The sequence below is a fragment of the Panthera leo genome, chromosome F3 (assembly GCF_018350215.1).
Source record: "Panthera leo isolate Ple1 chromosome F3, P.leo_Ple1_pat1.1, whole genome shotgun sequence".
NCBI classification, from domain to species: domain Eukaryota; kingdom Metazoa; phylum Chordata; class Mammalia; order Carnivora; family Felidae; genus Panthera; species Panthera leo.
In genome coordinates this window covers 20,913,204-20,938,664 of record NC_056696.1, presented here as the reverse complement: position 1 = coordinate 20,938,664, position 25,461 = coordinate 20,913,204, and the positions used below count along the sequence as shown (strand labels likewise).

The following is a 25,461-nucleotide window of genomic DNA, read 5'->3' as shown; positions in this document are numbered from 1 at the left end:
GGTTTGTAGGCTTCCAGATTTCTTCCTTCAGCATTTATAGACATATGAACAGGCGTTATTTTCATTAGTGATTTTTTTCCCCTCTAGCTTTTAATTTTGAAAGGCTGAAACTACAGAGAAGTTGAAAGAATGTCAGTGGTTACCCACATATCTACATTTTGTGCATTTGCTTGATCTCTTTGACCTACAGACATCATATTGAGTCCTAAATATTTCAGCATGTATACTCTACGAATGTATTTCCATATAACCACAACGTAAGTATCTAAGAAATTTAACAGACACGTCGTTTTTAAAGTTCATATTTAAATTTCTTCAATTGTCCCAATTAAGATCTTTGTAGTTCAAAAAAAAAAAAATCACTTCCAGGATCCAACAAAAATACACAACTGCATTTATCTCTCAGACTCTTCAGTCTCTTTTAACCTGTAACAGTCCTCTTGTCCCCCCGCCCCCCTCCATCTACCAAATTCTCCAACTACCAAGCCAGTTGTCTTGTAAAATGTCTCACAATCTGGATTTGATTGTTTCTTCATGATTAGATTCAGGTTACGTTTTTGGCAAGAATACTACATAGGTGGTGCTGTGCTTATAGAACAGATTTTAATCCTTTATCTATTGCTTATATATAGCCAATATTTTCTTCCAATTCATATTTTAATTTTGTTTGAAAATGATTTTACAAAGTTTTTCCTTCATTGCTTTTAGTCCTGTGCCACATCTCTTCTAAAATTGATACTCTAAAATAAACATGACCCTGTCTCTATATCCTCTATGTTGTTCTTATAATTCCTTTTTTAATCTTAATAGCTTTAATCAAGAGATTAGAAATATAGTCCTTTTCCTAGGCACTCAATTTGATTTCCTTACAGGCCACTATGCTAATTTTATTAGGCTTCTTTCTAATTAAAGTTAGAGAAAAAAAAACCCATTTAATTTTGGACAGCTACTTTATAATCATCAACTAAGTGAAACTGAGGCAAGCATCTCACAGTGGCTATGTGAAGAGTTAACTATATCTGAAGATAAAGGACTTCATTTAGCTACAGCAACCTTTTTTCCTCCCTTTGAGGACAGCGGTATTAATTAGAAGCAATTACTCTGCAAAATGTTCTGGTGGAACGAGTCTGTGTAACTCTGGTGGGTGAATGAGCATTAATCACTTTGACCAGAAATACAAAAAATAGTCCTTTACTTCAATGTGAGGACTATATGTCAATAACTGTAAGATAATAGTGGGCAAAAAAGCCAGAACTTCAGAATTCATGATTTCATTCAGGCATAGTTAAAAAATGAAGCAATGTATTGTTTAAGGAAACATATATCCTTAAACCCGAAGGCAGAGCAGGGCACTGACAGGTGTAGGTCTGGCTGACAGGAAAGGAGGTGATGATGCACTCACAACATTCATTTACACCAAAAAATGTACTCTTCTACACCTCTGGTTTAATTGCAAAAAACCGAAACCGTAAGAATAAAGAAGAGCTTCTCTGAATTACGCAATGTCATTGGGTAATTTATATGTAGTAAAAGGACTTGATTTTTTTTTTTTTTTAGTAGCTTACCTTTCCTCAGTATGGTAAACCACTTAATTTTCCCACAAAATACATGACTTAGAAATAAAATTCTTCTCAAGGGGATTTTATTAATGCAACATGGAAAATTTCTTCCTTACAAAGACTGTATCACTAGCATATAAAAACAAAACAGCATGCAGAAAAGATTTACAGCACGACTTTACATTTTGAGAAAAGAGCACTGAGAGGCTTCTAAGTAACATGCAGCACAAGAAAGTGGACTTCAGTGAGCATAGTAACCATTGTTCCTCTTTACTGTTGGGAAAAATCACTCCATTAGAAATCGAGGTGGAAAGAACATTAGATGATGGTCTCAATTTTTCACATTTTACGTGTTATGAACTGAGCCTCCAAAGCAATAACTGTCAACTATTTTCTGAACAAGAAACCCAGGCGTGGGAAGGTTTTGATTCCAAGATAGGTATTGGTAATGTGCACTTTCGATCTTTCAATGGAAAAATTGCACTCAAAAAAAGAAACTTCTAAATATGGAAGTTATTCCAAGACTTTCTTTGGAATGGTGTCCCTAAGTAAAACCATTCTACCACACCACTCACACAAGAAATAGATGGAAGAACTTCTGGATTAGAATGTGGAAAAAAACCAACTTGCCGCATTCCATTAGGACTACTTTCTTTACAACCATGGAGAGGAGGCACAACTCTGCTAACAGTTTAGAGGAGGAATACTTACATGTTTTCTTTCTGTAGCTTTTAGAGATTTGGCAGCATAGTAAAAAAGCTGTGTCCCACACAAAGCTGCCCAATACTTTGTCCATGATGCTACCTGGAAAGACAAACACATGAATACACTACCACCAGTTTCTCAGTTTCTTCACTTTCTTAGTGCTGATGACCAAGAGCTCCACTGCACTCCAGCCACCTTAGCCTAATCCTAGAGTCGAATCACTTCTCAAATCGTTATCTCCAACATTTCCGTCACTTTCATGGAACACACTCTACTGCTACTTTCTTATTTATTTACTTATTGAGTAAGTGAGAGAGAGAGAGAGAGAGAGAGAGACAGAGAGAGAGAGAGAGAGAGAGAGAGAGAGAGAGAGAGAGAGAATGCAAGTGGGGAAGGGCAGAGAGGAACAGAGATCCGAAGCGGGCCCCAGGCTGACAGCCTGACAGCAGTGAGCCTGATGAGGGCTTGAACTCATGAACCGTCAGATCATGACCTGAGCCGAAGTCGGATGCTTATAACTGAGCCACCCAGGCTCATTATCTAGCCTTGCCACTGCCTCCCCATCCCGTATCCTCCTTTCCCCCCTCTCCATATTTAGCCAGGACCACACGGTCTAGCACTATATCCGTTCCCTTCCAAACACTGGCATCTCACCATCCCTCTGTCCCGATATAGCCCTAGCCCTATTTAAATCTAACCATCTGATTACTTGGCACATTACAATAACCGAATATTGCTGGAGAAATCACATAATTGTGCCAACTGATAAAATTATAACCAGCAATCTCAAATAGAAATCAATAGCACTTCACTTTTACCCCATCAAGTCATTATATTCTTTCTCTGGAGACAACGATTTCATTCCTTCTCTTAAAAACTGTAGTACTCCACCCTCTCATGACAGCATCGCACACTTCTCGGAGGAAAAGAGCTGAAGTCTAGTGAGGACTACCTCATCTTCCCAGGCCAATGCCATCTAACCACCTGTTTGTAGACCCACATACTTAGCCTTTCTTCTCGCTACAACAGAATAGTTAATGCTGCTTCTATCAAAGGAGAAACTCCACTCTCTTTTCACACCCTAGCTTCCTACTCTCACTTCCTCAAGAAACCTGCTTTTGTAATTTACTCCCCCTCCACTGTTTTTTGATTTCTCCCCCTCTACCATCATTATACAAATGAGGCTTAACAGCATTCTCATCTTTGAAAATCCCTCCACTGCCCCACTCCCTGCCCCACCAGATAGCAGCCAATTTCTCTGCTCCTGTAACTTCTTGCAAGGTGTCTCTAATTCCTGACTCCACTTCCATCTTGCCCATTTTCTCTTCAACTTACTTTCAGTTAGGCTGCTGCGGTTACTGATCGCTGACATTTTATCAAAGCTTCTGTTCTTTTTTTCTTCTTTTTAAGATTTTTAAGTTTATTTATTTATTTTGAGAGAGACAGAGACAGCATAAGTGGGGGAGGGGCAGCAAGAGAGGGACAGAGAATCCCAAGGAGGCTCTGTGCCGCCAGCACAGAGCCCTATGTGGGGCTCGAACACACAAAGCCGTGAGATCGTGACCTGAGCCGAAACCAAGAGTCAGATGCTTAACTGACCGAACCACCAAGGCGCCCCCAAAGCCTCTGTTCTTGTCACAACCTCTTAGCAACATCCGACACAGCTGGCCACTCCTTTCTTGAAATACTTTTAACTGCTATGCTTCTCTGATTAACAGTTCCTTCGTTCTCTCTGCTTTTCTTACAGCAGACCTTTACATGCTACAGAGTTCTATCCCTGCCCTGTTTTCTTCATAGATAATCTGTCTCATCCGGTCTCATACTTCAAATACCATCTGTATGCTAACAAGTCCCAAATCTCTATCTCTGGCCACCACCTCTCTGCTGAACTTTTGAACTGTATTCTTTACAGCCAAACTGACATCTCCACTTAAATGCATAAAGTGAACTCAGCCAAGACTGACCAGCCCCTCTTGGAAAAAACTTTCCCCATTTCAATAAACGTCCTCAACATTCATCGAGCTCAGCCCCAAACCCAGACGCCACCTTCACTTCCACGTTCTCTCACACACCGCATCAAACACATCCATCAAGCAACGCTAACTGTTCTGACTTCACCTCCTCCACCTTCCGTGCCTCAGCCACGTGGGTCTTCTTGCCTCCTGAGCTGGAGATCCTCACACGGCTAACCCGCCTTCTTCATTCCCATGACAGCGTGGAAGCCTCGCTGCGCCGATACCTCTCCTCACCCTCTCATCTGCCATCCCATCACCTTATTTCAAGGGCTTACTTTCTATTTGTCCTCATTGGAATGTCATCCCCACAAGGCAGGCACTTGGCCTCATCTTGTTTGCTGATCTATTTCCAGCATCTGGTGCACAATTGTGTAGTAACGTCTCACCCGACACACTACTCCTAGTTTGTGAGCTGGCCTAGTGTAGCTTCCTAACTATATGTGCCTGAGGTTTACTGTAACACAGGCAGCAAAATCAGATTGCTTAGATGCAAACCATTTTTATGTTTTAAGAAGCCTTTGTAGCTTCAAAAGTGTTACGTCTGGATACACGTTGAAGTTTTAATTCCAAACTAGATAAATTATACCATTATTTGAGAAAAAAAAAATTCTCTTTCTTTAGTAGTCCAACTACTTGCTGCTGTTGGGGAAGAAGAAGCTTCTAGGTTACGTACAAAGGCTTTGTGCCACTGTTATCATTTTTTTAAAAAATATAACTATGGTTTGAAGGACATTTAATACCTGGGTTTCATTTCATGAAGGAAAACAAAACTGCATTACAGAAGATTTAAATAAACAAGTTAGGACTGACAAAACAAAATTAGTTGAATTCCATTTTTTAGGGTTGTTACTCTCTGTTCTTTTCCTAAACTTATTACTAAAATACTTCATAACAGCATATACTTTCAAGTTTCTCTGTGAAATGGTTTTGTGTAAGAACTACATTAGGGGACTGAGGGAACAGGAGCTCCTTGATGTAAACACCCTAAATGAATGATTTAACTGAAGTCTAAATTAAGAAACACAGTGAGGCAAATGTGTATTTCAAATTGTTTCAGTTGAACCATGTATTTGGTTTTATTTCAATTGTCTTCATATTTTTTAGGGCCCTATACATTTGGGCCCTAAAAACATTTGCATATTTTTAGAGGTGTGTTAAAATATAAGATAAGATCTTACTGTGGGCTTTTTGCCTTCTTTTAACAAAGTTTTTCTTCTGAGAACACCTTGAATAGTAACAGCTCCTGGATATAAATGTACTGCCAAATCTTCTGATTCTGCAGAACTGTAACAATGGAATGAAGAAAAGAACATGTAAGAGCTTTTGGGTACAGTAGTTACGAAACAGGTACTTAAATGAAATGTAACTGCTCTTAATGGTAAAACTTTGTTACTGTATTCAGAACAAGAAGACACTGACAATTATAAAGGTTTACTGATATGAAATTTATAAACTGTCACAAAAGTTTAATCAGGAAGTTATTAAAGTCAGCAGATGGTTAAAAACACACTTTATGACATATTTGAACAAGCATAATTTAGAAAGAATAGAGCAATTCACTTTAGTGAAGATTAAATTATGGATTTAAGACTTTTTCTTCTTTTTTTATAATGTTTATTTATTTTGAGAGAGAGAGAGAGAGAGAGCGAGAGCGAGCGAGCAGAGGAGGGGCAGAGGGAGAGAGAATCCCAAGCAGGATCTGCACTGTCAGTGCAAAGCCCGATACAGGGCTTGAACTCATGAACTTTGAGATCATGACCTGAACAGAAACCACGAGTCAGAGGCACACAGGCACCCCCAAGACTTTTTTCTTCTTACGTGCTACATTGCATCACTGCTGTAAACTTTTTTCCCATTAGAAATTTTAAGTCTTGGTAGGAAAGATGAGGATTCTTTTTGTTAAAAGTATTTAAGCATACAAAACTCTAAATAAAAATAGCAGAAACTCAAAAAAAAGGAGGAAAGGGAAAAGAAAACCCATGCTTAAATTAATTCTAAAGTAGATGAGAGAAGTAATACAGGCAATAACAACATATTTAAAAAACTGGCATACTATGATAAATTTTAATGACATTTAAATGCTGTCAATGTGTAAGTGTTTGGTTATAGCCTTACAGCCTAACAGCTCTCTAAGGAAGGAATAACTACAAAACTCAAGATTTCCTTTTCATATATCTTAAGAAAACCATCACAAAATAATCAAACATTTAAATATCTTTCCCCAACGGACTTAAGGTCCTATATTTAAAACAAGAATAACTTAATCTGTCATTCTCTGGTGATCTGACATGATCTGCAGAATTCCTACAACACAGACAAAAACTGTGCAGTTTGCCAGTTTATCCCTTTATGATTATTTAGGTGTCTTCAAAGTGACTTAAAAACCTAGAGACCACTAGAAATTTCATGTAAGAGCTGTTTATATTCAGGGAGGTATACACAGAGAGATTAGACACCAAATTGATATAAAGTTCACTTTTGAAGTTGGCTATTCTGTTGTAGTATGAGGTGGCTGATTACCCGTTACCATTAGCCTCCAGCCCCCAATCAATCTAACATTCTCATTTCTTTCCGCAGCTAATATGGTGCAGAAAGAGACCTGGTAAAACTACATAAACCACTGAACAAACGGAAGTCAAAACGAACAAATATTTACTGAAATAGACTTGTCTAAATTCTGGACCTGCAGTTTATCTAAAAAATTCTTAACAAAGATAAAATGAATGGAGACTTATTAGCAAAGTAAATGCTATGACAGTAAGTAGCCTTTGAATAATAAGTGGATTTTTATATTGCTCATCCAATAACTAGCAGCATTAGAAAGACCTGTATGGTTACAAGGCTACCAACTTGGAATTATTTTGCAACTAGCTCAGTGGATCGGAAAGAGAAGTCCAAATTTCTCTCTAGATTAAATCTCGGAAAGAAAGTTTTCTTGGGTATTTTTTTAGTTGATAAACCAATTAGCTGAGAAAGAACAGAGATATTGTGAGATTACACCCATTAAGCCAATCACCACCACCAGAGGGGAGTTCTGTGACCCCTGGATGCAGGGGGATTGTACCTGCTGGCCTTCATGTGGCTTCGATAGCCATTTCGTGCCACTCGTGTCACCGGGCCGAGAGAATGGTATAATCTGTTCCTGTTGGATTCCATTATAAATTGTATATATTACATATGCTTTTATTCACACAATCATTGATACCTAGAACAATATAATTTCTTCCTGTAATATAGCTTTCTAAATCCTTTCTAAATCTAAATGTGGTGGCTCCTTTCTTAAGCATGCAGCATAGATTAAAAAAAAAATGTTTTCTTCTATTGATTCTAGATATACTTACAGGTGTTAGTATATACTATACATTTTATATACATTTGCTTTCATAAATCTGCTAAAATAATGAAAGTTATTTATAACCAATACTATCAAAGCCTGGAAAATACTTCGAAAACCCTTTTGTTTCTATTCCAGTTCTTCGATTCCAGTTCAAAAATGCTATCTGGATTTATATAAATAATTCATTTTTATTATATGTCCCTATGAAGACACCTAAAAACGATGTGGGCTGTAGACTTAATGTGGCCTAAACATCTTATTTTCCTCTCTATCCTTTACATTAAATCCAAGAAAACTAATAAAGGAGAGGAGCTGGGTAATAAAGGCATTATTTTATTTCTACATCAACTGAAATAAATGATGAAGCCAACAAATGATAAAAACGGTTTGAATTCATATTTATCCAAAATGGCATATAATACTTAACAAAGGAAATAAACACACACGTAGAAACACCAACACGTCTTTGCCTGGGAAAAGCCAAAAGTAGCACTGTTGGGAAATGTTATTTAAAGCAAAAAGCATTACTTTAGCAACTTAGGCAGCAACATACTTGATGTCTCTGTAGTAAATAAGAACACAGAGTGATTTAACATTCAGAGTACTATTTTCAAATCCACTATCTACAAGCAGTATTTTAAACATCCTCGTTCTTTATTTACTTTTTGTTATTCCATGTCTGAATCTTGCTGAGAAGCATTAATTTGCTCTCAAAATGTTCCAAGAGCCACAGATTTAAACTTGGCGCAAAGACAGATTTTTTTTAGCTGAAAATGTCTGCAAAGCAAAACATGTGTCATAAAAGAAATATACTGTTTTGAGATGTGAAGGTAACATCGTTACATACAGTCTTCAGAAGTAACCTGCTGGGACGAGGATGGACAGATTACTGAACACGACACCGTCCTGGTTACTCACTCACTTATAACTCATTCAAACTGACAAACGTTTTTTCCATTAATATTTTTTATCTAAAGATTACAGTATACTCTATAACCAACATATGATGCTCTTCCTAGAGGGAAAGAACTAAAATGACTTGTACCGACAGCATGCCAGAGGCAACTCTCATGTTTTTCTCGTTTCACGCAAACCTTACTTAATAAAGAGACTGAATGTAAAAGCTGGAAGAGAAACAGTATGCAAAAACAAGGTAAGATCCCCCAAAGCAAAGAGTAAGAGTTGATAACACTGACAAGTAGAGTAGAAAGGCTTAAAAGTACTTTGAAATGTTGGGTTTACAAACAGCATGTTAATCACATAATGGAGAGAAATCGTTATGAAGTTTCATCAAGAACAAGAATATAATTTTCCAGTTCCAATACAGTTTAATTTCAAATGTATAGTTAATAAAATTATTTTCTATTAAGAAGTGACTGATAGGGCATTAGGTAACTATTTTCAACTCCATACTCTAAATTCAATCTCAACTACACTCTGCTGCTTAGAAACTTAGGATGTCCAGTTTACATACAAAAGGGGGCAATTATTTTGGCAAGAGTCAAGCATCTTATAAATCCGAAAATGGAAGAACTGAAATGGTCAAAGACAATATAAGAGTCCTAATGGATATTTAGTAAATAAATTATTTGCGCTGTTTGGCTACATTTTTAAGGAGATCTTATACTGGCAGATCAATACAGCATGGGATTTGCTGCAGGAAGAGCACAACTTCCACTACTTAAAGCCCTAAAGAAAGGAGAACGGAGCATGACTTAGAGCATTTCAGCATAAATCTGTGTGCTGTATGTAAACTCTGAGTTGCTGACAATTTAAACTCAAACTCTAAGCTGCTTTACTTATAGTATAATTTAAAATTTACTAAGTCCTTTTGCCCCTGACAAGGTAGCAGAGAATGAAGTAGACCATTCTATTAAATGCCTTGAAACTACTGAAATGAACCAGAATTTAAGGCAATAATTTTACTTCAAACACGTAAGTAGGTAAGGTTATTACTGTTTTAAAGGTACTAAAATTCAAATCCACGTGTCAAGGCACCAAATAAACATAGATTTATGAGCTAAGACTCAATTCCAGACTTAAATATCAACTTCTAATTTCTGCCACCAGTTGTAAGCTTATAAATAGTCCCTTCCAGATATGTAACAAATTTTATCTGTTAAAATGTTTATGATCTTTTAAGAAAGACCAACTCAGCTCAAAGCAGTTCAAATGGACAATTTTTCTTACCTCTCAAAAGCAGGCCATGAGGTCTCTTCACTTAGTTCAGAACCATCACTACTACCTAAAATCAAAAGTTATTCTAATTTTAAACATCAGAATTAGTTTAAGTTTTGTATTTTAAAAATAAATTTTCTAATTGTACTTATAAAATGATAATCATGTTATCTGTGGGTGAACATCCACAAATTAATTCTTCATTCTTGTGTTACTGCTGCGAGGCTTATTCTGCAACATACTGGAATATAGTTAACAATACCACCAAAAATAACAAAGAGCATAAAACACTTTTGCAGGTCTACTTAGAGCTCAAATGCATTATGTTTATAAACAATTATCTACCATCAGCGAATGTACATAAGCATAAAACTTTTCAAAATTTCAAAATTTTGTCATAATTTAAGACGAATATAATTGTGAAATTCTTAAGAGGTTTGCGATACACTTCCTTCTCTTTGTATTCCTTTAAAAACCCATTATTGCCTTAAGGATAAGAAGCTTAATGAAATTCCTCTCTTTCTTTCTCTCTTTCTCAAAAATAAATAAACATTAAAAAAAAGAAGTTCAATGAAATTCAACTTCTGCCTTTAGAGGCAAGGTAGAAGAGGATGGAATCCCTAAATTAGAAAGAAAAAAATAACAATGGTGCCATAACAATGTAAAAACTTTCTCTTTGGCCAGAATAGCAGCTAACATACAAAGTTTTAAATTAGCTAAAGAAAAAAACTGAGAAGAATAAATCTGGAGAGTCAAAAACAGCTTACACTGATTTAGAAGTTATTTTAAAGATAATTCTGGCTCTCAATAAAATTGATGATTAATGTGTCCCATATGTGTCAAGTTAAACTGTCCATCAGACTTTCATACCAGTGTTCCATGACAGACTCAAACTCCAATGCTAAAAGGTATGCATTATATGTGATGGATTGATACCTCGTCTATGTATTTAGAGTGGCCCTAGCTATATACTCTCCTCGGAAGAGCTTAGTTAATAGTCAATGAAATAATTTTCTGGTTGTGTGGGTCAGATGAGAAAATGCCAGTATTCTGTTAGTGGCGGTAGGGTATTCTAGATCATCTTTTGATTTGTAACATTATGTGGCAAAGACTGAAAATTGAATCATAATTAGTATGACTTATTTGTAGAAAATATGTTTTTCCAGTCCAGAGTGGATATGCTTCTCTTGGCTAGGCAAGACCACTTCAGGTTATCTAAGATATCTGGACCACAGAGGCCACTGTCCCAAGCACTGGTTAATTTCTCTGCAGTACTTTCTCAAAACCTCTACGGTACAGATTGATATTATATGTTAAAGTTACAGCTGAGGAAAAAACCCTTTTGTAATTATAAATTGTGTGTGTATGTGTGTGTGTAGCATCTACCATCTAGGGTTACAGATTTACTTTCTTTCCAGAATATACAGTTTTAAAACAAAAACCTTGCAAGGTACGGTCTATGTCTAACATTCTTAATTTACAAACAAGGATGTAACAATCTTTATTGCTTATCCTCTTAACAGCCTTAGAATTAATAAAAAATAAACACAAAGGCAAAAATTAAAATAGTCTCTTCCTGTTCTAAAAGAAAGGCCTATAAACTGAGACACTAACTGTAACTGAATAAAATAACCAGATAAATAATTATCCTGTGGTAACAAAAAGAACATCTATAGAAAGTAAAAGCCACAAATAAACTAAAGAATTTTCATTATAAAACTTATGAGGGGGAAAAGTGAAATAATATGTATACTTGAGAGCTGTAATTTAAAAAATTATTATTTTTTCATTTAAGTGGAATGCCAGATTCCATAGCGTAACAAATTTTTAACGGGAAAAAAGTTCTTCCTTTCTCTTTTGCAAAATTATTCTCTGTATTATTTTTCAGATTGAGGTTGATACCTGCATATAGACGACTTAACAGTATCAACAAAGAGGTACTTCAGGTGGCTAATCGGTCTTGTATTTTGTGAATTTTGTCACTATTTAATCATTTGCATTTGTCAAAGGGTGAACTTTGGAATTAAAAAACTGAATGGTGCCAGAAAGCTCTAAATCAATTTTGTTTACCAGGTTTGGAACTCTCAAAGGTTAAGGAAGTCAGTATGTTTAAGAAAATGAACTCCTTCTTGGATTTCTTTCTATTGACTGTTCATCAATACTAAGATGATCCTATTAACAATTGGCATAGCCCTTGACCAACCTGGTACTTAATCAGAGAGGAAGACATTTTTATCCTTTAAAAAAATAAATCAGTATTTATGAAGATTTTTCTAATTATCAAAAGAAATAAAGCTCATCTAAACGATTCAGAAAATAAATAAGTTTAGGAAGTAAAAACAAATTCCTCATCTCCCTTTCCAGTATGGTCCTGATTTTCCAGTCCCCTTCACGATAACTATCTGTATTTCTTCACCTCTCATTTTCCAGGCTACTCCAATCAGGACTCCACCCACATTATTCTATGAAGCAACTCTTATCAAGGTCACCAATGACTTCTATCTTGCCAAATGCACTCATCAATTCCCATTCTTATTTTTTCTTTTTCTTGCATTTGATAGTGATACTTCCTTCCTCCTGAAGATACTTGTCTATTGGGCTTTTCTGATCCCACACCCTGATTTTTATTCCTACTTCACTGGTCCCTCCTTCATATTTCCTCTGATGGCCCATCTTTAAAAAAAAAAAAAATAATAATCAGACCTCTAAACATTAGTATGTCTTATTTATTTACACTCTCTCCCTTGGTGAACTCAACCAGTCCCGTGGCCTGAAATACTATAAATATGCTAACTCCTATACTTGTATCTACAGGCCTAATCTTACCCACTGAGCTCAAGTCATATATTCAGTTACCTACCTGACAACTCCATGTGGACCAAACATGTCTAAAACAGAATTCCTAATTCCCCAAACCCAGTCTTCCTTCACAAATACTTCACCACCTACAAATGACCGTTCTTCTGGTCTTCTCTACTATGGCAATAGCGCCACTATCTAACTAGCTGCTTAATCCAAAAGACAGGGAGTACACCAACACTGCCTCTCTTTCCTCATTCCTACAAACTGCATGAAGTAACCAATTCAACCAGTCTACCTTCTTTTCCCACCATTTCTCAAATGCTTCCCCTTTTGGAGTCAAAACCATCAAGCACTTTTAAAAACACCATGAATCATTAACTTCGGAAGCTACTAGTAATATGATCCTATATCTAATTGTTAACTTTGCCTTTATCAATTTTTCTCTAAGTATAATAGGATTAATGACTCTTTTTTCCAGCTGAGTTTGATTAAAAGTCTCATTGTACATAACTTGGAATCCTCCCAGAGAAGTATTTCTCACCTATTGATATTCCACTAGAAAGAGTAGAACTTTCAGCGTGGCCTCGAGACGGTGCATGGGGCTCCATGACGCTATCATCTAATAGATGTCTTGGCCCTGCATTTGGGAACGTTGCACTCTTAAACTCTGCTGTGTTCATTTTATGAATGAAACTGGAAACAAAGAGAAATATTTTTCATATCTTTTATTACTGTTGGTAGTTCAAAATATAAAAGATACTCTTATATAAAGAGTCAGGACACAGAAGACTTACCTGCTATCCTGACCTGACTTCTGAACTCTCATACTAATGAACACACAGATTTCACCATGAAAGCCTCAAACCAGCAGTTTAGGGAAAATATTTTAGGAAACCAGGCCAGGCCTTTATCTATCTATATAACAGACAATACCTTAATTTCCCCTTAAGTCTCAGGTCCATTAAAAAACTGTTTATTTACATTTGCTTTTGGAAAATAACTATTAAATTTTCACAAAAATCATGGCAAAGGTGAACTATGGGCCCCATTTTGAGAAAAGTCTTGCAAAGTTAATGATGTTAAACAAAAAAACAGTTTCCTTTTATGTTTAGGAATAAAAGGAGTAATTTTTATAAACCTTAATTTATGGCGACTCATTTTGATTAAGACAAACAATGACTGTCGTGATACGAAGATGATAATTTAAAAGGAAAATGGTATATTGCTTTCCTGATTTTATTTACGATGATGCTCTGTAATATAGTTCATTTATCTCCCCCAAATGTAAAGGCACTGTTGGGAGAAGCTTATTTCCAAATTAAGGAAGAACTAAATGCTTTTAAGCAAACAAGATATTTTACTGAATCAGAAAAAAACTATTGTTATACAAATAAAACTACACAGGACACTATTTTAACTGACAAAATATCCAGAAAATAAATCCAACTAGAAACAATTTAAAAATCTGAAAAGATAAAGTTAAAGATGCTGACTTATAACCCAAGCTATGGCACTTCCTATGTCCGTGGGGAATCAGGTTCCGAGGGGATGGTGGCGTCTGCGGTAGCAAGGCTCCTTCAGCTGCCACGCTTTTTCTTCCACTTTGTGGAGATGCTCCTACTTCGGGACCTAAGAATTAAATGTGTGTTTGTGTGTGACAGAGAGAGAGAAAGAGAGAGAGAGAGAGAGAAATTTTCAAATGGTTTCAAAAGAGTGTTTTCTTTTTAATCCCTTGATAGAAAATTTATAATGTGGTTTAAATAAAATAATATTGCTAATTCTATTTAAATGACTGAACATTAAAATATATACTTTCTGCTTAAAACACAAAATCCAAAACATATCAAATCTGTTACTTCCTATTTTATTGCATTAAGCAGGCAGTAGAAGCATTTTTCCCCACTTACAGAGGAAGAAGAATTAGAAGAGACAGGCTCAGGATATCACATTGCACATAAAGCCTGAACTAATCAATCACTCAGCTCTCTGAGTCCTGTAGTTCAGTGCTCATTTCAGTTTACACACTGCTTCTTTCTCTTAGTTTCAGTTTTCTCTTAGAGAAAGAGAGTGTAGGGCAGGGCAGGTCAAGCATTCAAGTTGGAATTTCAACTTGAATATTAACATCGCCAGGCTTATGGGAATTTAAAAAAATAGAACTTGAAAAGTACACAGATTTGCGAAATATCACTTTAACAATAAAAACAAAAGCAAATTTAAGAGATTAAACTGCCATGTTTTCCTCTGCTTGTAAGCCTCTCCTAGATATTGTCATGGCTTGTCTCCTTGCTTCCTCCACATCTTATTAGATCAGCCTCCAAATACTTTGAGGGGATGCGGTATTATGAAGCTTAGGGCCAAAGTCTGCATTTGAAATTACAAAAAGGTGCTTATTAATAATTTCTTAAATAATAGCCAATTATCTCCAATTTTTCATTTTTAATTATCTGTGGTATACACATATTATCCCCATTACAATGCGACAAGTAAATTAAGGAACTGTGACTATTTTTTTAGTATTTTCAGGATGTAGCCCAGTATTAAAGTGAAATTTCTGAAAAGTCAAGTCACTAAAACTGACCTCCATAATTACTCAAATTAGTAAAATTTTCCACTCAGACCCCAGAAATTCCTAATGTAATCAACCTTCATTGCCTAGGACAGTGTATTCTTAATAATAAAAAGAAGAGATATTCATAAATACTTATCTTTTTTTTATTTGTTATCTATTTTTCTTGATTAGTTGGCTTGTTTGTACACTACTACAAATTCCAAGTAACAACTTTAAAAAAAACTTTTTTTTAATGTTTGTTTATTTTTGAGAGAGAGAGAGAGAGACAGAGCACTAGCAGGGGAGGGGCAGAGAGAGGGAGACACAGAATCCAAAGCAGGCTCCAGACTCTGAGGTCTCAGCACAGAGCCTGATGCAGGGCTCGAGCCCACAAACCATGAGATCATGACCTGAGCCAAAGTCGGACACGCAACCAACTGAGCCACCCAGGCACCCCTCAAGTAACAACTTTTTAAATAAAAAACAAAAAAAAAACCCAAACAAAAAAGTGATATATTTTAATATCAAAAATCAACTTTTGTGTGTATTATAAAATGTGCTAAGTATATTTACTTTGAAGCACATTCTTTCTTATTAGGTTATCTGATTTCTTATTCAGTCATCAGAGAAAACTATGCACCAACCTACTAAATCTTCTCTGGAAGCAGCAGAACGTGGTGTGCTGGTCCCTGGTTCTATCTTTAATGAAAGCCTGCATTTTAAAAAGAAACAAAACACATAAAATATTAACATTTGACAAAATAACATCAAGATTATGTATTTGCTCACAAAAAATTAAGCATTTTTATAAAATAATCTCAACTATATATTTTTCGTCAAGAGCAATCTTCAATAGTAAATTTCCTATCATCTTCATACAAAAGCTGATCTTACGGTTATTCTAGGAAATATTAGGGAGGGGAAAAACATTAACAAGTTATAATTAAAAACAGAAAAATCTTTCCAAAGTACCCCAATATTGCCAAAGATTTTCGATGAATGACTACAAAGTGATAGAACTTGAGGTTATATTGATACCTGACACTTCAATTCAGGAATTTTCATGTATGTTACTAAATGTATCATGCAAATACTTCTAGAATCTTTGCTGGATGGGTTAATGGCTTCTCTAGCACTGAAAATTTCCAAAACACCCCAAAAAACCAATTCAACTTCTTAAAAGATCTTCAATAATAAAAAGGTTGTCTGCAAAATTCCTAGTATATCCCTGTCCTAACTCAAAGTTTATTACCTGGTACTTAAGTTTCATTTAGGATAATATATCCAGTTTTGAGTTCCACAGCAATAAGAGATTAGGACTCCTATCCACGGAAACTTTCAGTAAATAGAATAATAAAGCAGTTGTAGAAAACACTTTGGTATAGTCCACAAAGCCTATCATTACTAAATATCTGTCTAAATATTAATATTTTTAAAAAGCATTCTACCCACTGGAGTTGTTTTTTTTAATGAAATTGTAGAATACAAGTGATATTCATCATGATAAATCTATTATAGGTTCTTAGCTGATTTACTTGATTACCTAACAAGGGAATTATATATGATTATATTCTAATTGTTTGACAGCGTAAAATACAGCACTGAACAGATGTACAGTTAATCAGAACTCTCTGCTCTTTTTCTTTTTACACAGCAGTTTAATTATTTGGGCTACAGAGTGTACTGAATTCATTCATTTTTTTTTTTTTTTAACATTTATTTATTTTTGAGACAGAGAGACACAGAGCATGAACGGGGGAGGGTCAGAGAGAGAGGGAGACACAGAATCTCAAACAGGCTCCAGGCTCTGAGCTGTCAGCACAGAGCCCGACGCGGGGCTGGAACCCACGGACCGCGAGATCATGACCTGAGCCGAAGTCGGACGCTTAACCAACTGAGCCACCCAGGTGCCCCGTGAATTCATTCATTTGATAAACAGTTATTAAACACCTGTTTTGTGTTGGGCACTGTGCTCTTTGCACTGAATGTAAGAGACTAAGGGCAGACATGGTGTCCCTGCCCTTCTGAAGCTTACAGTTTAGTAGGTGGGGGACACAGAAGTAAACAAAATAACTACAATTTCTTAATAAAGAACTGCAAAAGAGAGGAAGAGAAAGGAAGCCATGGGTGAATCACATTGCTCTCAGCACTATAAAAAGCATCTTAAAGCACGCAGTGAGGTTAGAGTGTCAGTTGCCTGTGTCATCATCAAAACACCATCCAGTAATAGTGCTGCTAGTTCGCTGAGAATAGATATGTTCAGTATTAAAATGAAGTAACTTTGAAAGATTTTCATGCTGATTAAAAAACATGCATGTGGCAGCCCTTTCTGCCCAAGGTGATAAAGTCACTTTTTACACACCAAAACAAAAACCCCAACAAACAAACAAACAAACAAACAAACAAACAAACCATGCACGTAATTTGTATTATCTATACTGGTTGCCTATATAGATGAAGATGCCAAAAACAGGCTTTTGGATAAACAAGGTGTCATTTTTATTTAAATCTCTTTCAACATAAAAACCATTTTTTTTCTAATTATTTTAATAGCTCTTATCTTAAAATGCTGTTTTTCAGTACACTGAATTAGTAGGTTCATGCATCAGAACTGCAGCTTTAAAAATTATTTTCTTCAGTCTCCCATATGAGGCCAACAACACAACACCAAGGGACTTGTTCCCCCAAGCAAAAACAGTTTCCCTCTCTATTCCTTTGGTCAGTCCATCCCCTGGAACACCTTTCTTCACTCTTTATGTGGAGACATCTCCCACTCCCCTGTTAAGATTAAGCCTCAGGTGACAACCGTCTCCTGAAGCTGTTCACGTTTCCTTTTTCCTCATTTTTCCCACTCAAAAGCTGAGTTAGGTCTCCCCCCATGTCTGCATTCCCACAGCACCCTGGGCATATCTCTATTATGGTGATGTCTGACGTGGTTTGTAGTCATCTGTTTTGTGGATGTGTTTTGTATTAGACTGGATTTCTTAAGGGCAAGAATAAGATTTTGTTTTTATAATCCTAGCAACTAGCATAATAACTCACCTGTGGCAAAAGCTTAGTAAATATTTATTAAAATGAATATAATCGGAAGGCTCTTCTGGTTCTAGCTACTCATGAAAACAAAAATCAGTACAATAGCATCAGCTTTCCTACAAAAATGAAGGTATCTTATGTCAGTTTACAGAGATTTAACACTACTTAGTGGCTTATTGGGCTATTTTATCCTTTTAGCAAAGTAAAAATCAGCTTACATAAACACTTTATTATTTTATTTTCACAGCAGTCAATAACAATTCACCATCCTCTATAACTGCAACAATTTCTTAGGCTTCACCCCTACTGAATCGTTTAACTTCTTTTATTTTTTATTTGTATTTTTAAAAAGTTTTTATTTATTTATTTTGAGAGACAGAGAAAGAGAAAACATGAGAGGGTGAGGGGCAGAGAGAGGGAGAGACAGAATCCCAAGCAGGCTCCACGCTGCCAGCGCAGAGCCTGACGGGGGCTCAAACTCACAAACTGTGACATCATGACCTGAGCCGAGATCAAGAGTCGGACGCTTAACCAACTGAGCCACCCAGGTGCCCAAAATAGTTTAACTTCTTTTAAATCTGGTAAGTTTGAGCCAGGTATAGAAATTTTTAATAACTACTTAATCATATTTTGAGTTTTAAGATAATCTTCCATACCTCACTGGACAAAACATGAGTGTTTTATGCTATGTCAGTGACTAGAGCTGACACGGAAGAAATAGTGGTCAATACAATATACAGACCATCGGACTGAAGAAGCTCACAACTTTAGGGCCGGACAACAGATTTATGAAAAAACTCCAGCCTTGAAAAGCGGGTTCAGTGACCTCACATATTTTCAAATGAATTACTATGTACAATCTGTTATAAAACAAAAATTGATACAGAAATATAAAGTGGTAATATTACCAAATGGGGAAACAGATAGCAATAACGGTTTTTAAACATTAGTATAGATATATTTAAATATATAATACCTAGAGCTTAATACAGTTAGTCTTTAAAGAAAAGTTATTTCTAGTTATTTTCCAGAATTTTTAGCCTTTTATTGGTACTAAGTCTGCTCTTCAAGAACTGTTGAAACTTATGCAACAAGAAAGTTGATGACCACTGTAAGAAAATTTTTATATAAAGCATTAATATTGAAAAATAACCTAGTCTCTCACCTTGGTAAGTTATAAAGTAAGTATGTGTAAAAAATATTTGTGAAAGACAAAAGGTAATTTGAAAGCTTGGGAATAACTGGCATAATAAGGCTAAGCAAAAATTTTTTTTATTTGAAATTAACAAAGAAAGCCATAAGAAATATCAGAAGCCCCAAGGGAAATAAATAAGCTCTTTATCCTCCCATCTTTTGAAAAAAGGAAACAAAAAACACTGGCAGTTATGATTACATGCAGCATACCACTGAAAATAAAAAGGGTTAATAATTCAAAGATCCTTCCCACCTTGGGCAGTACTGTGGATGTTAAGGAGAAGGAAACGGACAACGGTATTTCAAAGTGCTTTTTTAAGATCTTTAGTGAAGGACTTGCTACAATAGAGAAAAGGGTAAGTGTGGTGCTGGACACATATCTCTAACCCAGAAGTAAAAAAGTTCAATTATTCTCTCCATCCACAAAAATAACTAAAAACAAATTCAAAGATATGTCAAAAATTACCATTAAAAAAAGGAGTAATTTTCCTATTTGTAGACTGTTTCATTAGTTTTTCAATCTATTAAGAGAGAACTTTCCACAGGCACCTGGGTGGCTCAGTCAATTAAGTGTCCGACTCTTGGTTTCAGCTCAGGTCATGATCTTCTGGTTCCTGAGTTTGAGCCCCGCATCAGGCTCTGTCAATGCGGAGCCTGCGTGGGATTTCCTCTCTCCCTCTTTCCCTCTCTCTCTGCTCCTCCCCTGCTTGCATGCATGCACACGCACTCTCTCTCTAAATAAATAAACTTAAAAAAAAAAAAAAAAGATAAATTTCCATAAAGATTCAACGTTTCAATATAGAAAGGAAGAAATCCAAACCACAACTATCAAATATCAAACATCAGCTCTCAACAACTTGAGAAAGGTGAAATACTTTAAAACAAAAGAAGAGACGAGGTATTTGTATACTGGCTCAATCATATCAAGTGATTAAAAAAAAAAAAAACATAAGTACCTTTGCTACTGTAAAGACACAACTGGAATAGGCATTTTGTATGATACGATATAAAAGTCAGATGTTTAAATACATGGGGACGAAAGGGTAGAAGACAGGAAAAAGTTAAACAGACCACTTTTGAAGATCCAACCTACTTGTAATTATCATCTTCCACAAACTTCTGTAGTTCTTCTATATACTGAACGGAGTTCAGATATTTTTGGACATGAGGCAACATGGGGATATCTAGGCAAAATGTGATAAAAGATTATCTTATAAAGTATATCTTAACCAGATTTTTAAAAGTTAATCTGAGAAAAATATACTTAAAAATTAAGGCCATGTGGCACCAAAATTTAAATGAACTCTAGAAGGACATTACTGAGGTAGATTTTATTTAATTTTATTTAATGTAAAACTAAAGGCATGCTGTTTATGTAGATTTAAAAAAAAAAGCAAACATACTCTGGTTTCTCCCCAAACAATTCAATTGACAAAATCCCATGTATTGGATAAATTTCCTCCCTCATATACACTTTCAGGAAGTTTTTGAGGTTTTCTTAAAAGTATACATGCATATAAGTTAGCTTTAAGACAAATCTATTTTAAATAAATCAGATAATTTAAACAGTATGCTCACTGTTTTTTAATATTATAAAAACACATACCACTACGGTATCTTTATTCCCTATCAAACTGAAAGCATCCAGACATTATAAAACATTAAAAAAAAATCTACCCCCTTTTGCTCATCACCTGAGTTTGTGTAAGCTCTTTCTACATGTGTTTCCATAAACTACATCTTGAACAAAAATTGGTTATCTACCCATTATCGAACTCAAGAAAGCTAGTCAATTGTTACTAGGATCAGAGGTCTTAGCTCCTTCCCTAACTGAAAAATATAAGAAATATTTACATAATAGTTGAGGAGTATCAAATGACATGAAGATAATAAAAAATAATTTTATAAATAATGTTAGCACAGTTTCTACAAAGTAGCAGAAGAGCGAAAGATAAAACTTAAAAATTTAAATATGAAATATTTCAATTCCTTTAAGGAATTGAGCAAAATCTCAAACAGGATGCTAAATATTAAAGAGTGAAATGAAACAATCACTAATCTCCTTTATATTAGGATAATGTTTCCTGCTGTGTGAAAAATGGCTAATGAAGGCAAATGGTTGGTTCAGGTAAATGAACCAACAGAATCACAGCATAATGGTGCAGTGGTATTCCCCAAAAACGTACCATATTCACAGGACTGCTGTAAATCAGAAATTATTCGAAGGATGTTATTCATCAAATTTGATCTTTGCTCATTTTCTAAAATGCTGCCAGTTGATGGGTATGCTGAATCAATGTATGTTAAATCTGACAAATAGATACCTGAAACAAAATGAGAGAAATGAGTGTTTTCTTATTGTAGCCTGGAAGAGTAGGACACAATGAAAAAGGGGGAAAAAAAGCTACTTTACAACGGTATTTCAATATACATGCCGTATTTAGGATTTGTTGTTATTTAATATACCACAGCCTTGTTAAAACATGATGACTGAGGCCTAGATTTCCATGGATTTGGGGTCAGATACGTAAATAATATGTGTTTTTTGTAAATGTCCCTTATGATACCATTTCATAGTTTGAGGCTGGAGTCAAAACTGACACTTTTGGAACCTCGTGGAAAGGAGATGAGCTCTTGAACTGTCTCTGCCTCTGACTAGTTGTACATATGGAGACACTTATTTTAACTTCTGTACGTCGGTTTTTATGTCTATACAACTAGCGCCTATTTTCTAAGGATAGGCTGAAGCAGCTAAGTTAGCCTCGACAGTACGTGGCATGGGGTAGTTACTTAGTATTAGTTCTATATTCCCTTGCCTCAAGTTGATAACTATCACCTGAATATTAAATACTTTGAAAACTGCCTCATCCTGGTAAAAATGTCTTGTTTTGAAGATTAGCAGTTGAATTTCTGAAACAGTGCATAGGACTACAAATTGAAGCTAACTCTTCCCCCAACCCCGACCCCGTTTCTCTGTACCAACAAAAATAACATAACCTCCAAAATAATTTGGTTCTACCAGTTCTGGATATGCAAGGTCACTTATTTAAAAATATTTCCTGAGTTTATTATACAAATGTAAAGTGTGTAAGACAACTATACTCAAAGAGAAAAATACCACATTCATGAACTCTCAGAAAAAACACAACCGATGCATCACATGCTGCCTTCCAAATAAGCCCTGTGTTTTTTTCTCACGCCATTTCATTCACCTTGACTGTTTCTGAGACTCATCTCTGTTGTATCCAGGTCAGCGTCAACTGTTCTTTGGTTTTCTCACAGATTCTAAGAAAGGAATTTAGGAACTGTCTAGTCTCGCCCCTCATTTTACAGATGAAGAATCTGAGGGCCACAGATATGTGTCTAATGCCATGTGAACTTTTAGTAATAGAGCTGGAGCTCAGAGTATATACACCTGTACACAAATTTCTCTCCTCCATGTTGTTATAAATTCATACGGTATCTATAATACCATTCACTTGGTAATTTTTATGACTTTACAATCTGTTTGAACTCTCATGTTTATATCTTATCTGTTCACAACTATAAACTCAGTTAAGGCAGTTGCTCTATCTTGCACTCTAGGAAAATGAAAATCTTGTGCAGTGTTTTGACACTAGGTGCTTAAAAACAACTAATCTAAAAGGTTGGTGTGGCAATCCTTTTATTCATCCTATTATCATTCCTTTCCATTCAGGAAATCTTAATGGTATTCTTTAAGCTATCTATCATAAATACTTCCTTTTCTTTAGACTCTCAATTTTTTTTTAATGACTTCAAATGAATCTTTAGCTTAGCTTCTTTCCTTTTCCTTCAATCTCAGAGGAATATGAATCTGTTTCTCCTTCCCAGATCTAAACTGTGACTTTGAATGTAATTGCTACTGCTTCTTTTAAAATACTTGCTGTTTTCTCCACTATCACTCACCCCCCGTCAGCTCCTTTACTAGAGCCCATGCATACACCTCCACCTCCTCTTCAAGAAAACAAAATCGAGGCAACCCTTCATTCAAATCTGATTCCCTCCTCCGGATAGCACCCTGCCCCTTTCCCTTTAACAAAACCTTTTAAGAGAAACACAGACTAGTCCACTTCACTTATTTCATCCTTCATCTCTTTTTAATGAAATATTTGACACATAGATAAGTTTACACGTGACAGACTCTGAAAAGGCAAAAAAGATTACTAGGTGTCTTGCCTCCGGTGTATTCTTCTGGTTTTTTTTTTTTTTAAGCTATTTCATAACTGTAAGTTGTTGAAAACTGGTAATAATACACATTCTTGTCCATAAAAATGCCAGTTGCTTACGTCTAGTAAAATGTAACAGATTCATGTTCTATGGATGTTGAACAGTTTTGTAACTATCTGTAAATTCATTTTAGCATTCTTTAGTGCCTACGTGGAATGTGTAGTACTTTGAATTCTCCCTTGAAATGGTTGCAAAATTTTCCTGATTCCCTTATAAATTTAATGATTTAAATAAAACCTTGACATATATTCATTTTGTATCTGTATGAGAATCATGACTTTACCTTTTAAAGAAGTATATTCTAACACATGTAATATGTTAATAAATACTTGTGAATGACCAGTCAAGTTACGAACTACAGCATCACCAGTACTGTTCCTTCCCTGTGTCATCTCCTTGCCTCCTGTCCAGAGGGAACTACTATTCCAAAACTTAAGATTATTCCTTTTCCCCAAGACATATGTCTGTAACTCTGCACGATATATTATTTACTTTTGCTTATTTCTGAGCTTTGAAAAAATCCTATTTTATGCACATGTGATTAAGTCAAATGGTAACATTGGTAAAGTTTGAACAGGTACACCACAAGTAATTTATAGGTGTCTGTTAAAATTTTAAAAAGATAGCCTTCTGTGATGGCTGTATCTCACCATTTTGTTTCCAAGAGTTATTCAGGTTGTTAAATGTAGCTGTAATTCCTTAAATTGAAGAATTTGTAACTATATAACTATATCATAATTTACTTATTCATTTTATTTGACAGACTTTTCAGTTACTTCTCCCCTCCGGTACAGTTACTTCTCCCCGCTGGTACACAAAGAATTTCTCTAGAATACATAGATCTATCATATGCTATAAATATGACATATATATGGTATATTAGTGTTCAACTTTACAAGACGATGCCACATTGTTTTTTAAAGCTGTATCAATTCATACTCCATTGACAGTATGTTTCTACTGATCCATACTTGTGCTAACACTTGATATTACCAGTCTTAATTTCTGCCAATCTTGTGGGTGCTAAATAATATCTCATTGTGTTTTAATTTTCAGTTCTTTGATTAGTTATGAGGTTATGCATTTACATTTCTATGAAATGATTTTTGTCCATTTTTTCCCTCTGGGTTGTCTTTTTCTTATTGATTTCTAAGTTCTTAATATACTGTGGAAACTAAACCATTTGGCAGTTAAATTTTATCTGCTTTTCAACCCGTTATATAATCTGAAATCGAGATCTCGCTGTTGAAACTTATTCAGGGGCGCGTGCGTGGCTCAGTCGGTTAAGTGTCCGACTTCAGCTCAGGTCATGATCTCACAGTCGTGAGTTTGAGCCCCGCATCAGGCGTGGTGCTGACAGCTCAGAGCCTGGAGCCTGCTTCGGATTCTGTGACTCCTTCTCTCTGCCCCTCCACCTCTCACACTCTCTCTCTCTCTCAAAAATAAATAAACATTAAAAAAAATAAATAAAAAAAAAAAAGAAACTTATTCAGAAAAGGTATAAGAGACCTGCTCACTATGAAATCCTTACATGTCTCTCTTGGTCTCCTCCTGCTGCTTATTAGTGTCGCAGCAGGACTTTTATCATTCCCTTTGTTCCTCGGTCTTTACTGGCTTTACTGGCTTGAGCCTTCCTACCTTCCCACACTCCGTCCATTCTCCTTTTTCCTCAAGGTTCTCTAGAAGCTGGTGTTCCCCAGGGTTCTGTCATTAATCTTTCACTCTGCATGTACTTTTCTGGATTATTTTACTTCTGTAGCCTCAGCCATCACCTTTTGCTGATGACTTTCCAAGTCTCTCTTTAGAACTGAACTCCTAACTTTCATTTTCAATTTAAACATG

The 25,461-nt window shown here is 35.6% G+C and overlaps 1 protein-coding gene across 3 annotated transcripts in view; it reads right to left on the bottom strand.

The window, feature by feature from the left end:
* RALGPS2 (Ral GEF with PH domain and SH3 binding motif 2) overlaps nucleotides 1-25,461 on the bottom strand; it is a 169,249-nt gene that overhangs the window by 20,269 nt on the left and 123,519 nt on the right. Inside the window, exons 9-17 of one of the 3 annotated variants that reach the window (XM_042925961.1) lie at nucleotides 21,558-21,695; nucleotides 20,465-20,555; nucleotides 15,789-15,856; nucleotides 14,090-14,225; nucleotides 13,138-13,289; nucleotides 9,807-9,861; nucleotides 7,344-7,421; nucleotides 5,458-5,563; nucleotides 2,271-2,363 (exon numbers count right to left, since the gene is read on the bottom strand). In XM_042925961.1, the coding sequence (XP_042781895.1) occupies nucleotides 2,271-2,363; nucleotides 5,458-5,563; nucleotides 7,344-7,421; nucleotides 9,807-9,861; nucleotides 13,138-13,289; nucleotides 14,090-14,225; nucleotides 15,789-15,856; nucleotides 20,465-20,555; nucleotides 21,558-21,695 (917 nt within the window). Of the gene's footprint in view, nucleotides 1-2,270; nucleotides 2,364-5,457; nucleotides 5,564-7,343; nucleotides 7,422-9,806; nucleotides 9,862-13,137; nucleotides 13,290-14,089; nucleotides 14,226-15,788; nucleotides 15,857-20,464; nucleotides 20,556-21,557; nucleotides 21,696-25,461 lie in introns of those variants that run through there. The other 2 variants (XM_042925962.1, XM_042925963.1) reach the window with 2 other exon arrangements.